The 16,544-nt window shown below is 37.2% G+C and overlaps 2 protein-coding genes across 2 annotated transcripts; one reads left to right on the top strand and one right to left on the bottom strand.

The window, feature by feature from the left end:
- Positions 1 to 2,706: 2,706 nt before the first annotated feature.
- LOC136322787 (olfactory receptor 13C9-like) lies at positions 2,707 to 3,677 on the top strand. Its single transcript, XM_066254686.1, has one exon. The coding sequence runs from the start codon at positions 2,707 to 2,709 to the stop codon at positions 3,643 to 3,645; it is 939 nt and encodes a 312-aa protein (XP_066110783.1). The 3' UTR covers positions 3,646 to 3,677.
- Positions 3,678 to 9,810: 6,133 nt separating this feature from the next.
- On the bottom strand, positions 9,811 to 10,770 carry LOC136322786 (olfactory receptor 13F1-like). Its single transcript, XM_066254684.1, is given in 1 exon segment — positions 9,811 to 10,770. A coding segment is annotated over 1 exon segment (960 nt).
- Between the last annotated feature and the right edge of the window lie 5,774 nt (positions 10,771 to 16,544).

The raw sequence follows: 16,544 nt of genomic DNA, 5'->3' as shown, positions 1-16,544 counted from the left end.
AATGGTCCGCAACTTTTCTCAATATATGATTAAGAACTCAAGTTCTTTACCTTGGTGTACATCCTAAAAACAACAAACACTGTTATCTGGAGAAGTTTGAGGGTGGAGATTATAAACGCTCTGGGTCCACCAGAAACAGTGGGTTCCTGTAGATAACTGGACACCAGAACAACTCAAGCTCATTGTATAGTCTCTAGATACCTAAGACACTAAGACACTCAGTGTATTATTGATATTATTTTAACATTTTTTCTGAGTTAATATTCATAACGTAATTGAATACCTACTTCACAGTTTTTCTCTTTTTTATTATATTTTTTCTTTATGCAAATCTATTTTAGAAATTTGGGTGCTTGTCAGAAAAGCAGGTAAAAAGATCTCTAAAACAACCGTGAATGCTTTGGATATTTTCAGTTTTTCTATTCTGTCTAGGTTGCTTTGGTTGAGGGTTTGGTTTTGGTTTTGCAAATAACACTGTAATTGTTTTTGTTTCTTAGTCATTTTAACATAATTTAAACATCATTTTGTATTTATATAAATTCTTCACAACTGTCATATAATAGATGCATAATGATCCATCAAATAAGTGTGCTATGATTATTTAACAATTACCTTAGCATTAGCCAAAAATATTAAAAACTATTTTATAAAAATAATATCTAATAATGGTAAAGAATTGGGAAAAACTGAATTATCCAATATACAAATCTCATGAAAAGAAATTTATTAGAATCTATCGAGAATCTTAAAAATCTTCATTCCCTTGCTTACAGGAATCCATTTTAGGGGAGTAGAAGAACACAAATGAAGAAAATATTTCAGACACAATGATATTCAACAGAATATTGAGAAAGTCACACTGCTATTACAAGAGTAATGAAAATAACTTCCTTTATACTGACCATTATCACCGTTTTCCCATTCAAAAGCATTAAAGCAGACAGGTGCTTTCTCTTATAAAGGTTTGCATGCTTTTTTCCCCCAGCAATTATTTCAGAGCTATTAGAATACCAAATGTACATCATAATTATTTTCTGCAATTTCCAAATAGGAATCAACTTTTAGGAGATGTTTTTAGAAAAGGAAAGAGAGGACATTTGATCTGATTCACATCTTGCCTGCAAAAACTTCAGTACCGACCCCAGATAACTGATGTTCCTTCAGCCCCTGTAAGAATTTATTCCCAGATGCAGAGTAGGTTGACATATGCACCCACAGGCAATTGAATTCCAATCTTTAACACCAATTTGAAGTATATCCTGGCCTACCCACTCCTTTCCACCCTCTGTAATGTGAGCGTACAAAGTAGGGTACAGCTTGAATTGCATGTGAGTTCTCCTTTCCATAGCCAACAGATATATAAACATTCTATTATGCTGATTAATATGTTTCACTATTAAAAACTGCAGGTTTCATAAAAAGCAGCAAAATATGTTGGCAAATGACTATCACAGAGAGAAATGGCAAATCACATACTAGAAACACAGCCATTGTTTGAAACACTAAGTAGAAACGAATCCATTGGATCATTTTTTTTTCCTCCAGGAATATTTTTAAAGCTAGGTAGAATACCTTGAAGATGAAGAGGTGCTTTCCAAATTATGTTCTTTAATTTATTTACAATAAGGAAGAAGGTCATCTACTAATATCTACTCTTTAATTTTTTAAAAAATTAAAATCAGTTGCTCCATGCTTCATAGTACACAACTCAAATGCTTGAGCTAACCTCAAATTCCTGTTTTGGAAAAATGTTGATCCTAATTATAAATTAAACAAATGGAAGTTCCAATGGCACTGCTCAAGGGCTTTAGAGAGAGATGGTCTAAAGGCCTTACTATTCATGTGAGTTCTGTAGAGAAGCAGCATCAACTGCGTATGGGAACAGATAACATAATTCACTTCAGATCCACTGATTCAGAATCTTTTATAAAGATTCTATATGTGATCCATCTGTATACTAAAATTTGTATACTACAGACTTCATTAGATAGGTGGTTCGCTTCCTCAGTTGCATATTAGAATCATCTGGAGAGCACTATTTAAAAATATGCCTGATTCTCTCTTCTTAAACAACGTGAGTAATTTTGGGATAGCAGTTAACATGTAATTCAAAATGGGGGGATGAGTAAAGTAAGAAAATGCAGATTTGAATGGTATGTTTTTTATATATACATTTCACTTACCAATGCTATGTTTTATATACATTTTACTTCTTTGAATTTTATTTTCCTTAGAATGTTATAGTGATGATAAAATAAGAATAATATGTGAAAATCCACTTGTTTTGTGCATAGTATAAAATCAAATAAATTTATATTTTAACAGGTTGATGATACTCTTTCCAAAATAATAATATTCGAAGTGAGATATGTGGGTCCATTGAATCAGATATAACAGATGTTTGTTCAAAATGCAAACAGTTCTTCCCTACCTCAGAACTTGTGCAATCTCAAGAATAGAATACAGAAACCTGTGTTTTTAAAAAGCTACCAGTGTAATTATTACATGTCTTCAATCCGCTGCCTTATAAGCTAGAAGAAGAATTTGAAAAGCAAAACTCACAGCTGTTACCGCCATTCCAGCTAGTGCTGGTATACTTGTCACCCCTCCTACAGTGATCTCTTACTCCACGTGTTAATACTGTACAGACTCATTAAACTAACATGCAGTTTTCTCTTCGGATGACTCCAGGTACCAAATAATGAGATGGGAAGGACCAACTGGACAGAGATCGAGTTCATTCTGCAGGGACTTTCTGAGTACCCAAGAGCTGAGAAAATCCTTTTCGTGATGTGTTTGGTGATGTACCTGGTGATCCTGCTGGGGAACAGCACCTTGGTCATCCTAACTCTCCTGGATCCCCGCCTCCACACACCCATGTACTTCTTCCTTGGTAATCTTTCCTTCCTAGACATTTGGTACACATCCTCCTTTATCCCCACAATGTTGATACACTTCCTATCCAAGAAAAAAACCATCTCCTTCACTCGATGTGTTGTTCAGATGTCCGTCTCCTACACTATGGGGTCCACAGAGTGTGTGCTTCTAGCAGTGATGGCGTATGATAGGTTTGTAGCCATCTGCAACCCTCTGAGATATCCCATCATCATGAGTAAGTCACTCTGTATTCAGATGGCTGCTCTCTCCTGGGGATTGGGCTTTATCAACTCACTGACAGAAACTATTCTTGCAATACGGTTGCCCTTCTGTGGAAAAAATGTCATTAATCATTTTGTTTGCGAAATATTGGCCTTTGTCAAGCTGGCTTGCACAGATATTTCCTTGAATGAGATTGCTTTAATGTTGGGTAATGTAATATTTTTGTTTTCCCCATTACTATTGATTTGTATCTCCTACATCCTCATCCTTTCTACTGTACTAAGAATCAATTCAGCAGAAGGAAGAAAAAAGGCTTTTTCCACCTGCTCAGCCCACATAACAGTGGTGACTGTGTTTTATGGGACAATTCTTTTCATGTATATGAAGCCAAATTCCAAAGATTCGGCTTTTAACAAACTGATTGCCCTGTTCTATGGAGTAGTCACACCCATGCTCAATCCTATCATCTATAGCCTGAGGAATACAGAGGTACATGGAGCTATGAGGAAATTGGTGGCTAGAAACTGGTTCTCGAGGAAAGAATAAGAAGCTTACATCTTTGAGTTCATGCACAAAATAAGCTCAGATATTGGAGGCAAATGTTTTAAATATAAATGCAACAAAAGAAATAAAGGTTATTTGTAGAGTCACAGAATTTAGGAGCTGGAAAGAAATTTCAAGATAATAATCTAACCACCATTTTATGAAAATGACTTACAAAAATATAGAAACAACTGGTCTAAAAAGTGAGACTGAACTTTCAAAAACAAGAAAAAAATTGAAATTAAGCTTTTCCAAGAAAATCCAGGACATATGTCTACTTAACAAGTAAAACATGTATTTTTCATTCCCCTTTCTGAGTCCGTGTTTTTCTGTTTGCATATCATTGGTTTTTGTTTTCTACCCAGGGACAGGATCTGGTCCTAACCTAATTTTTCAGATACATTATTTCCCCTTTTTCTCTCCATACCCATGTTTCTCCTACCCTCTTTGTACCTTCTGTGCTTCATTCACTATGTAGTTATCCAATTATATTATGTTCTTTCCCACCTAAGGTCAATAGCATTTGCCACCTCATTCTCATGATCACATTTCTCTTTGTATGGTTACATGCTAGCAACCTCATTAAAGACAAGTGTTATATTTTCTGAAAATCCTTCCAAAATTTACCCAGAGTAAGTTATTGCCTCCTCTATGCTGCCTTGAACTTTATTTCTGTTATAGCAATTTTCTTTTATACTATAATCATTTGTTAGCTTCTAAAATCTCCCCAAGGGAAGAATTCACAGTTCTCTTTATGAAGTCCAATGTTAGATTACAGCAGCCAGTAATTAAGCATTGAACTAATTAATTAATTAATTAATAATTTAAAAGGAGAGTAAAAGATAGTCCAAGTACTTGATATAATACAAGAAGATAATAAAACCTCAATGTGTATATTATTTCATTTACCAAACGACCAAATCCAAAATCTAATTTTAAAGATAGATAAAAAATTATATAAAATATATTGAAGAGGTCATTCGACTGGATAAAGAAAAAAATCCTTTTGGTGTATATTATTTGATAAGTAATTACTAAAAAAAATGATACATTTGTATAACTCCTTATAGAACACTGACAATTTCACTCTTTCAGAAACAATAGTCTCATTTTAAATATCTTCTTTTCAAAAAAATCCCCTTGAAATTGCTAGTAAATAATAACATATAATTGTATTTTTATATCATAGCATATCACCTATTTCTATGATATATAGTTGAGATGTCCAGTACAGTGTCTTAGCCCGGGTTAGATGAAGAGAACTATGCTCAAAAGCCACCTGGCAAAGATTTAGTAGCCTGGAAGTGTTCAGGAGGGCATTTGTGTTTCTTCTGCCCAGCATGATGTTTTGGAGGCTGACAGAGTAAATGCAATGTTAATGCGGAGGGGAGGTCCAGTGCAGTTTGTCAAACTCCTAATGGAATGAAGATGCTGTCCACACAGGGAATGGCCCAGCTCAGATTGACAAAGCCCAAACGGGATGAAAATGGTCTACACACAAGATGGGGGATTGATACCCCAGCACCTGACTGAGGATCACATCTGCAAAGGAAGGCTACCTAGCAGAAGATATTAGAACACAAGTGGGGTATGAAAAATGCTGACCTTCCAGGGAAAGGAGTGTGGCAGGTAGCCCAGAGTGACTTGTCAGGGAATGAATGAGTGAGAAAAGCATTCACAGACTGATGATTCAGATCATGGTTGCCCAAGCCTGAGAGGTGGTGTGGAACAAATCCATGAATAAAGACCTAACTGGTGGCCCTGGCCGGTTGGTTCAGTGGTAGAGTGTCGGCCTAGCGTGCAGGAGTCCCGGGTTCGATTCCTTCACAAAGGAGAAGTGCCCATCTGCTTCTCCACCCCAACCTTCCTCTCTGTCTCTCTCTTCCCCTCCCACAGCCAAGGCTCCATTGGAGCAAAGTTGGCCCGGGCGCTGAGGATGGCTCTGTGGCTTCTGCCTCAGGCACTAGAATGGCTCTGGTTGCAACAGAGCAACGCCCCAGATGGGCAGAGCATTGCCCCCTGGTGGGCATGCCATGCCGAATGGATCCCGGTCAGGCGCATGCGGGAATCTGTCTGACTGCCTCCCCATTTCCAACTTCAGAAAAGAAAAAAGACCTAACTGGTGTGAAAAGCACACCTGAGGAGGGGAAAATGATCAAGTGTGTCAGAATTGATTAGTCTTTAGTGGGTATCCTTAAAGTGGGACAGCCTTGCCTAACATGTTAGATCTCAATCACTTAAAAAGAATGTTAGTGTAGGAACAGTAGGGTGATATAGGGTAATGCAAAAACAAAAGAAATGGGAGATCAGTTATATACAATGGACAAAACAAATAACAAGTAAAAATTGAGGCCAGGTTTCTCACTGTCAGAGAATGCAGAGTTACAAATATGGAAAGAAGAAAAACTAGAATAAATGATGTGGTGCTGGATTAGAATTGGAAACAGTGTGAACTCATTGTTTTCAGTATGTATAGATATATAGAACTATTTAGAAAGCCCGGCGGTCATACGAAATGACCGCTGTTCTAGTTATTATAAATTATAATTAAAATTATTTGTGCAAAGGTGTCTGATAATTCAAACTGAATTACCCAGGGCAAGCGGTGAGGACGCCCCTTTGCTTACTGCCCCATGGGGTTTCCCCCTTCTACTTGCTTAATTGCTTAAAGTAGAGTTCAATGAAGGAAACCACTGGCAGTACATTTCTTAAGAGCCACCAATAGCTCAATAAATAAAGGTGATTTAAATAATAAAATGTTAATTCACATGTCAAAGATCTCTTTGTACACAACATTTCTTGTGTAGATCTTTCCATCATTTTTAAGCTCGCCTTGCAGAGGACCATCAATTATTTTTAATTTTACATCCGTTCTTTCACGAACTCTTGAACAGGCAACATAAAGTTGACCATGTCCAAATGCAGGCTCAGGTAAAAAAAAAATGCCAACACGCTTAAGCGTTTGGCCCTGAGACTTATTGATGGTCATAGCAAAGGCAAGTTTTACAGGAAATTGTCTACGTCTCAATTGAAATGGCAACCCTGTTTGAGATGGAGCCAAATCAATTCTTGGAATGACATGTATTTCACCTTTAGAGGAGCCAGTCAAAGACTTAGCTATTATGACATTATTTTCCAATTGGAGAACCTCTAGTCTTGTACCATTGCAAAGACCCCTTCTGGTGTTAAGATTTCTTAACAGCATAATAATTGCTCCAATCTTTACCTCAATTTATGAGGTGGCATGCCAGAAGGCGGGACTATTTGAATGCCGTGGCAACTTCACCCCATTGGCTAGTACAGTTATGCAAGCAAACAATAAGCTATCGACGACAAACACACTTAAGCCGCATATAATAAAGATTAGGTAGAATAATATGCTTTGTAATTTTAATTGAGAATTCAGTTTATCAGAGATCTTATTTTATTGTGCTATGAGGATTCAGTGGAAAGGATGAACAGGATTTTTTAAATTAATATTCATTCACATTTGAACATTGCTCTTTACTTTGTTCACAAACCTTTTATTTGCCATCATATGTCCCTATTTCTTCTTCATTTCAGAGGTAGTCTATGTGTTAACGTTAAAAGTTATTGATTCTTTTATATGGAATATACCATTAACCTTGACATTATATTTAAATGTCATATAAGTAATGCTAACCTCATCCTGCTATTTAATGTAGTAAAATAAAAAACTATAAAATATAAAAAATATTAGCCATAGGCAATAAAAGAATGAGAGATCCGTGGTGATCTAGTGTTTATGCTACTGAAGTTGATTCACATCAGGCAGAGCAAACCACAAGACTATTGCCTATAGATTATATTAAAAGCCTTCAGAGGTCTTCACAAAGTGAAGGCATCATCATAAGATTATAGATATTGGGTGAAGTCAGTTTTAGAAAAGTACCCACTCAGAGATTGTAAATTCAATGCCAGATAACAAACAAAACAGAACAAAACAAAAAAACATAAAAGGGATTTGAGCTTTACTTAGAAAGCTCCATATAGAAACAGAGGTTTGCAAGGCTTGGAGACTTTCTACCTACTCATCCATGGATCATACTCACCCTACCCTTATGCCGGCACTGAAAGTGAAATCTCTGAGAGTAGAGTAAGTGAATATGACTACAGTAGTTGGAATTAAAACACAGTAAGTTGTATCACTGTTAGCTGTTGCTTACATTTACTGCCACTCTCCTTTCTATTACCTCCACTCTTTCACCCTTCTACTACTCTTCCACTGACCATAGGTCACTACCTTCAAGGATTATCATTGGATAATGATTGGTTAGCCCACTGACCCAAATCTGTCTCCCTGTCTTGAAGTTATCACCCTGTAGACAGACTAGATAAATCTCTGGTATGGTTTTTCTCACATGCCCTTAAATTAATCCCAGTACACCTTCTGCCCCTTTCTTCCACACCAATGGGCAACCCTCATCCTGGGTCTGAACCAACACAACAATTACATTGACTCTAAAAAGCATATAAGTTTTGCACATTAGCCTCACATTTAATCATCTGGTCCAGAGAGGATCTACAAATATTATAAAAGCTTCTGAATGTACATTTTTTAATTTCTTGTATATTGTGGTCTTTATAATAATATATTCATGTGTTTTAATAGTTTACACCAATTTAGTGTGTTTGGGGTGTTGTAAATTTTATAATATAGATAACACGTCTTTTCTTTCTGAGTGCTAATGGGTTCATTGATACCTGTGGATTTAAGGAATCAGGTGTCAGGAAAAAGCACACACACACATACACACACACACACACACACACACACACGAAAGAGTATTAGCCATTTCACTGATATACCCTGTAGCTTCTTTGAATTTAAAAAATAATTTCAGGTCCTGGCCGGTTGGCTCAGCGGTAGAGCGTCGGCCTGGCGTGCAGGGGACCCGGGTTTGATTCCCGGCCAGGGCACATAGGAGAAGCACCCATTTGCTTCCCCACCCCCACCCCTTCCTCTCTGTCTCTCTCTTCCCCTCCCACAGCCAAGGCTCCATTGGAGCAAAGATGGCCCGGGCACTGGGGATTGCTCCTTGGCCTCTGCCCCAGGCGCTAGAGTGGCTCTGGTTGAGGCAGAGTGATGCCCCGGAAGGGCAGAGCATCACCCCCTGGTGGGCAGAGCTTCGCCCCTGGTGGGCGTGCCGGGTGGATCCCGGTGGGGCGCATGCGGGAGTCTGTCTGACTGTCTCTCCCCGTTTCCAGCTTCAGAAAAATACAAAAAATAAATAAATAATAATTTCAGCACCCTAAAACCACCAACATACCACTACACTATATGATATTTTTTTCTGACTGGCCTTCTACTATCTTACTTTTCTATTAAGAATATATTTGTGCAGACCTTTTACATTTGTGCATAAATGTTCACATCACACACATCTGTCTGCATGCACAAACATAGATCTACACATATAACACACACACACATTTATAGAATATAAAATTATTTCCATTAAATTTAGCTATGCTGAAAAAGAGACTGTATCGGTTTGCTAACTGCCATAACAAAATACCGGAGATTGCGTGGTTTAAACAACAGGAATTTATTCACTCATAGTTTTGGAGGCTAGAAGTTCAAGATTAAGGTGCTGGCAGGTTTGATTTCTTCTGAGGCCTCTCTTTGTGTGTCTAATTTTCTTAGTCTTATAATGACACAACTCGAATTATATGAGGGCCCACACTAACAGTCTCATTTTAATGTAACAACCTATTTAAAGACCATATCTTTAAATACAGACATTTTGTGGTAATGAGAGGGTAGAGCTTAAACATAAGTTTTGGAGAGTAACAATTCAACTTAAAAATAAAGGTTAACCACAAATTAGCTTTTAAAAACCGACCAGAGTTATATTTATATATTACATGTATACAATTCTGAATATTCAATATACTAACTTTTAATGTTTATTTTAAAGTTATACTCTATAACCCAGAATAAAAATTGAAATTTTTCACCATGAGACTTATGTGTATAAGATTTCTGATATGTTTATTTAAAATATATCTGTATTATGTTAGAGTTTCAGTGGCTTGTCAAGGAAGAGACTTAGGAAATCCCATATTTAAAATAAATGTCTTCCCCCATTATCCCAATGTTCTGGTGTATATTGGCCACTAAATATCCCGTCATGTTTATCATTATTATTTACTACGAGGGATTAAAAGAGCACAAAGAGGACTCCTAATCAGCAATTTTTTCACAGCCATTTTCACCTCTTTGTTTCGTAGACTATAAATGATAGGATTCAACATGGGGGTTAATCCAGCATATACCAAAGCCATAAATTTATCTATTTCTTGTGAGTGTACAGCCGAGGGCTTCAGATACATGGAGAGAGCTGTCCCATAGAACAAAACCACCACAGTAAGGTGGGCTGCACATGTTGAAAAGGCTTTGCTTGAACCATCTGCTGAGGTGATTCTTAGGATGTTGGAGAGGATAAACACATAAGAGATACAAATAAGAACCATCGGCATAGGGAGAAGGAGGACGCTGATCACCAGCATGATTAACTGCACTTTGGAAGGGTCAACACAAACCAGTTTCAAGACAGCCAGAATTTCACAAGTGAAGTGATCAATGATGTTATTTCCACAGAGAGACTGCTGAAGCACAGACACTGTTTCCACCAGCAAGGTGAGGCAGCCTGTTACCCAGGAGCCAGCTGCCATCTGCACACAGATTCTCTTGTTCATGATGATGGGGTATCACAAGGGGTTGCAGATGGCCACGTATCGGTCATATGCCATCATAGACAGGAGCACACACTCAGTGGAGCCCATGGCAAGAGAGAAGTACATTTGAGTGGCACATCCTGAGAATGAGATGGTCTTTTTCCCTGAAACAAAGTTTGCCAGCATTGGAGTGAGAGCCGAGGAAGTATACCAGATGTCCAGAAAGGAGAGATTTCTGAGGAAGAAATACATGGGTGTGTGCAGGTGGGAATCCAGGATGGTGATGGAGATCAGAATAATATTACCCAACAAGGTGACCAGGTACATCAGCAAGCTTACCACAAATATGGTGACTTCAACTTTAGGGTAGTGAGTAAATCCCAGAAAAATAAAATCTGAAATGATTGTCGAGTTTGTCTTGACCATTTTATTCCTTTTTGTTCATCTGTTGTAGTAAATAAGAGTATACAGTGTATATACTTAAAATTTGAAACTGTATTAACTTTTAAGGTGTTTTGGTTAGGGGTACTTTAAAAGAATCATTGTCCTGACAATACCTATTTAATTATTCATTCATTCAATATTTATTGAACACATTGTGTCACAAAAGATCTAAAGCTACTCCCAGGCAACTCACAATAAAATATATCACACAATCAAGTAAATAAACAATTACAATAAAATAATATGTACACCCCAGGGTACCAGGCAAACATGAAGAATCCTAACTTTATTTTGGGGGTGCTCCTTAGGGAGACATTTTGAGAATTAACTTAATAAAAAAATGCATTGGACCTATTCAAGTTAAGAACCAGGGGAGGTTTTCTGGGCAAAAGACAAAATTTTTTATGCAAGCTGCAACAAGAAAATATTTGGTTGCACTTCATAAAGCTGCAAATGATATAATATAGATGGATAGGCTACACACTAAAGAATATAAATAGAAGATAGAAAAAAGTCCAGTCACTATATAACACTAACTGATTTCTGTCCTCAAGAAGGCATTCTGAATATGGAATAATCTTGAACTTATATTTTCTTAGAAAATCATTTTCCAAGTAAGTATTTTATAATGCACATCAAATTACTTGCAATATACCTCAGAACATATTTAAAAACTACTGTCCTACAAGAAGAAGTTAAAATAAAATCAATCACAAACACACAAGCCTCACATTTTCATCATCGCCTACCTCTCCAACCTCATCTCCCAATATTCTCTCCCCCTCCACACTCTGGTCTGAAATAACAACCACCTTGTGGTTCCTCATACTTACCATGCCATTTTCTATTTGTATGGCTTTAATTTACAGTTTGTTCACCAAGAGTGTCCTTCCTTCACAACGTGTGTCTCTTGAATGTTTTATCCAACCATTAAAACTGTATGCCATTGTCTCAAGTACACTTCATTCTTTGTACATATTTACATTATTCAGATGTTCACACTGATCCATATAGTCATATGTGAGCAACTACTGGACTGTGAGCTTCTTGTGCCCTACAATCTGAGCAGATTAATAACTGACATTTAAGATTTTTAATGTCACAGTGCTGCCTTGTACATAGTGGGGTTTTAATACATGTTAAGCACATTTTCATGATAGCTCTGTGTCAACCTAAAAGCCTGAAGACTTCTCAACTTGTCATTTATATTTGCAATCTTATCTGTAACATTTAAAAAAACAACTAGTTGGCTTAAGAAACAAAGATGATAAGTTCTTGTCTTTAAACAGTTGATGTAAAATGAGGGGGTAAAAACAATGACCACTTGTACTCTTAGAAGAAGTAGAATTTTCCAAACATTTGTTCTCTGTGGACAATTAAAGCACTATCCTCAGAATGTACGATTTGGGCTCTAAATCCAACCATTCTACTTACTGGTATGAAAAATTAGGCAAATCACTTGACCTCTTCAAAACTTCATTTTCTAATCTATACAAGAAGGATGACCATTCCTACCTTGTGCAGAGATCGGAAGCCTAGATTCACTTCTTTTCAATCCTCCCTCCACCACCCCAATTCCATGGCTTCTCTTAAATTTCCGACAATCACAAAGGGTTTCTGATTTCATGGTCTCCCTGCTTTCCAGAACCATCGGTCACCTGTATGCCACTCTGGTGCTGGCCACATCGATTCAGATAAAATAATTCTGCACTTCTTCATAATCTACTAAAATTTCAACCCCAATCCATAGATAAATATGAACACTATACTGGTTATTTCCAGGAAGGTGACTGTTCCATAGTGCTGGTCTCTCAAGTCCGTTTGGTCAGCCCATACCCCTACCTCCGCTGAGTGTTTCTCTGGGGGCTCTCTCCCTGGCCAGCACCCAGGCTCCTTGCTCTAGCTCTGTTCTCTTGCCTTCCATCTCCTTCCCCTCTCTTGCCAATCCCCTGTCCTCCCTTTCAGAAACAAAACAACAAACGAACGTCTTTTCTGATGCAAACTGAGTCCCCACCATTCCCTTACTCTAATCTCACCTGCCAGAGTCTCATCTACCCCAACTTATTTTTTCTGAATATTTTCTCTTTCTCTAAAAACGACTTCTCATTACAGTGCTAAAATAATTAAATGTTTTCCTATGATGTCCCTTTCAAATGTCAGAGCCGGAATAGACTCAGAGAACCTATGTGCCAACCCTCTCATTTTAAAGTTGACAGATGTTTGAAGGAGTTTAATGATATGTCTGAGATCAATGAGAAAATCTAGGGCATAATAATACTAAAAATCCTATACTCTAGAGTGGGGTAAAAGTAGGTTTACAGTTGTTTGTATGAAAAATATCATAATTAACAAATAATACTACAAGTATAAACTCTTGTTCCCTGTACTCACAACTTAAACCTTCTTTTGCCCCACCCTGGATACTTATGACTTATTTATTCAACTCAATATTATCCTTTACTCAATATTATCTTTTTTTTAAAGTAAAGACCTGTATTCTAGTTTCCTGGCCTAGTTGAGACTCCCTCAATAAATTTTGTAAATCTGAGATTACAAAGAGATGGATAATGTCTGTTCCCATTTACCTCAGCACTTATGAAGAACATCTTCGCTTTGGTTAATGTATGCTTCAATATTCAGAATTAGTTCTCTTCAGCATGGCCTTTCTCATCAATCTGGTGCAATGCTCAAAAGAGTAAAAGATTCAGAATCCTTTATGAAAACTATATTAAAGTCAGTTGTGCAGAGGTAGTTGTATTCAGAAGACTACCAGGAAAAACATTATGGGTTCTTAGTTTGCAAAAAAATCAATCCAATCAATTCATGTCTGATTCATGAAATCTCAATTTACATTGTTTCTATCAATTAAAAAATTTTAAATAACTTAAGACAAGTCATGGTATGAAGATTTGTTCTGCCAAAATCACCCTCTATGATCTGCTCCAAAAAACTTCCAAAGATTTACCCTGGAACTAAGACTACTAGGATCTCTGTAGCTCTTAGGGACCTTCCAACTCCCATAACAATTTAATGTTGTGATTCAGAAAGATAAAATTAAGAACTTTCCAGTTCTCAAGGGTGTGATTGTCTAAGTTACATAAACTAATTCAGGACCAAAACCATTAGGCAAATGTTTTTATTATTTCAAGTCATTTTTCCCTGTAAAAGACCTGATTTTTTTTTTATTGATTGGTTTTAGAGAGAGGGGAAGAGAAACAGGAGCACTGGTCTGTTCCTGTATGTGCCTTGACCAGGGATCAAACCAGCAACCTCTGTGCTTTGGAGTGATGCTCTAACTAACCATGGTATCCAGCCAGGGCAAGACCTGAATCTTGAGCAGCATTTGTGTAAGCAGAATTGAGGACACTATTTGCCTATTCCATTCATTGTGTAGATTGCCCTTGAATTATACAGCAAATACTGCAATTAATAGAACATTAGAAATGCCTTCCCATATGGGCTCTGAGCTTGTAAAGTGACCCATTTATTTTTAGAAATCTCTCCAAATATCTCAGTTATCAGAGTAATAGAAGATAAAATATCCTTACAGAGCTTTTAAATTGCTTCAAAGTGAAGAGAGAGCATTGACCAATCAAGATAATTTATTACTATCAAATGCCCCTCAAGTAGACTAAGTTCCTAGTACAACGGTTGTGATTTTATAACTATTATATAACAATCCCTGATGGTGTAGTGCATTAGAATGAATACTGGACTTAAAACTACTGCTTAGTTAAGGGATCTTATACAGTTGGAATAAATAAATTGCATTCATGATCTCGGTTATTCACTCCTTCCTAGGGCCACCCAGTATGATTTTGGCCCTAGGCACATAGCCTGACTTGGTCACTGGGGCATTAGCAAATACTATATAATGCAAGCAGAGACAAGTAAAGCCCTTGCACAGTTAGATTAGCCCTTTCTCTTCCATCTCTGCTATTGTTATGAGAATAGGTGCAAGTTAGCCAACTGGAGGATGAACTACACATGAAGCAGAACTGGGTTGCCCCAGTTGCCACCATTGAGGTCACTTTAGGTGTGCCACCTGTCAGTCAATCCTCAACAAATTAGTGAGTCCTAAAACAAGCCAACTCAGAGCTGATTTGAGATGCAAAGATCATCTATCTAGTTGACATCCCTTGGCTCCAGTCCAGATAAACAATTATCTGGTAGGCTTCAACAGATGTTCATTTTGGTATGCCAATGAGATTTTATGATTGTTTATGATGTTGTATCACTGTAACAATGTAACACTGATGTAACAACAGATGCTTTCATTACCTATCCAACAGGACTCATTTGGGTATTTATCCTTCTTAAAAGAATCACCATTTTATTCATTTTTTTATCTTATTTTTATTCATAGAATGCCCTAACTACCTTACTTAAATCTCCTACCTGACTTCTTATTAAGTCTTACATTTTTACCTTTGATATTGACATATACAATCCATCTGGAATTAATTTTTGTGTATGGCATGAGTCAGTGATTAAAATTTATTTTAACCTTATGGATACTATTGGAATCAACATGATTTATTGAAAAGATCCGTTCACCACTGCACTGCAGTGTTATTTTTCACATAAACTAATTGACCATTTTTCTATGGATCTGTTTTGGGTCTCCCATTCTGCTGGTCTATTTTTCTATCTTTGTACCAATACAACATCACATTAACAACTCTAGCTCTATAATAAGTCTTGATTTCTGGTCTTCTAAACTTTTCTTCTTTACGGATGGTTTAGTTGGTATTAGCATTCATATATTTTAGCATATTCTTATCATTTCGCTGGAATTTTTATTGGGATTACCTTGAACCTACATCTTAATTAACATCTTTAAATTACTGAATCTTCTAATCCATTAGGAAGATACAGTTTTCCATTTATTTACATCTTCTTTAATTTCTCTCAATAATGTTGTATTTGTTTTTCTTGTATAAATGTCTAACACATATTATATTAGGTTTATTTATATTTTTATGCTTCTGATGCTATTATAACTTCTGCTTTATATCCTACTTTTTATGTTTTTGTTGTTGGTATATAATGATTTTTCTATACTAAATTTGTATTAATCAATCTTGAAAAATTCACTTATTTATTTATTTTTTTATAAATCAATGAGCTATAACATGCTTACCAGCCTTGCCTGTTCTGACAGAGGTTACTATAAATCCAGAATATGTATCCACTGTAACGTGGACATAGGACTGTTTGCCAAATAAAGGTATATGAGTAACATCCATTTGCCAAAGTTGTCCTGGTAGGGGTCCTTGAGGGTTAACTCCAAATAAAAAGGTAGATTTTAGTATAGGACCCCTTGGACAGGATTTCCCAATCTGCCATGCTGCTTCCTGAGAAAGTTAAAACTGTTTACACAGGGCTGCAGCATTCTGGTGATGTATAGTATGAAACTGAATTGCTTGATCTATTATGGTTGCTCCAAATAATTTTCTTTTGGGTAGCTTGATCAATAAGGGCATTCCTAGGCCCTGGCCGGTTGGCTCAGTGGTAGAGCGTCGGCCTGGTGTGCAGGATTCCCGGGTTCAATTCCCAGCCAGAGCACACAGAAGAAGCGCCCATCTGCCTCTCCACCCCTCCTCCTCCCCTTCCTCTCTTTCTCTCCCTTCCCTTCCTGCAGCCAAGGCTCCACCGGAGCAAAGCCAGCCCGGGCATTAAGGATGGCCCCATGGCCTCTGCCTCAGGTGCCAGAATGGCTCTGGTTGCAACAGAGCAACACCCCAGATGGGCAG

The sequence above is a fragment of the Saccopteryx bilineata genome, chromosome 2 (assembly GCF_036850765.1).
Source record: "Saccopteryx bilineata isolate mSacBil1 chromosome 2, mSacBil1_pri_phased_curated, whole genome shotgun sequence".
Lineage (NCBI taxonomy): Eukaryota > Metazoa > Chordata > Mammalia > Chiroptera > Emballonuridae > Saccopteryx > Saccopteryx bilineata.
Note: the sequence above shows the minus strand (reverse complement) of the source record. Positions and strands in the feature narration are given on the sequence as shown.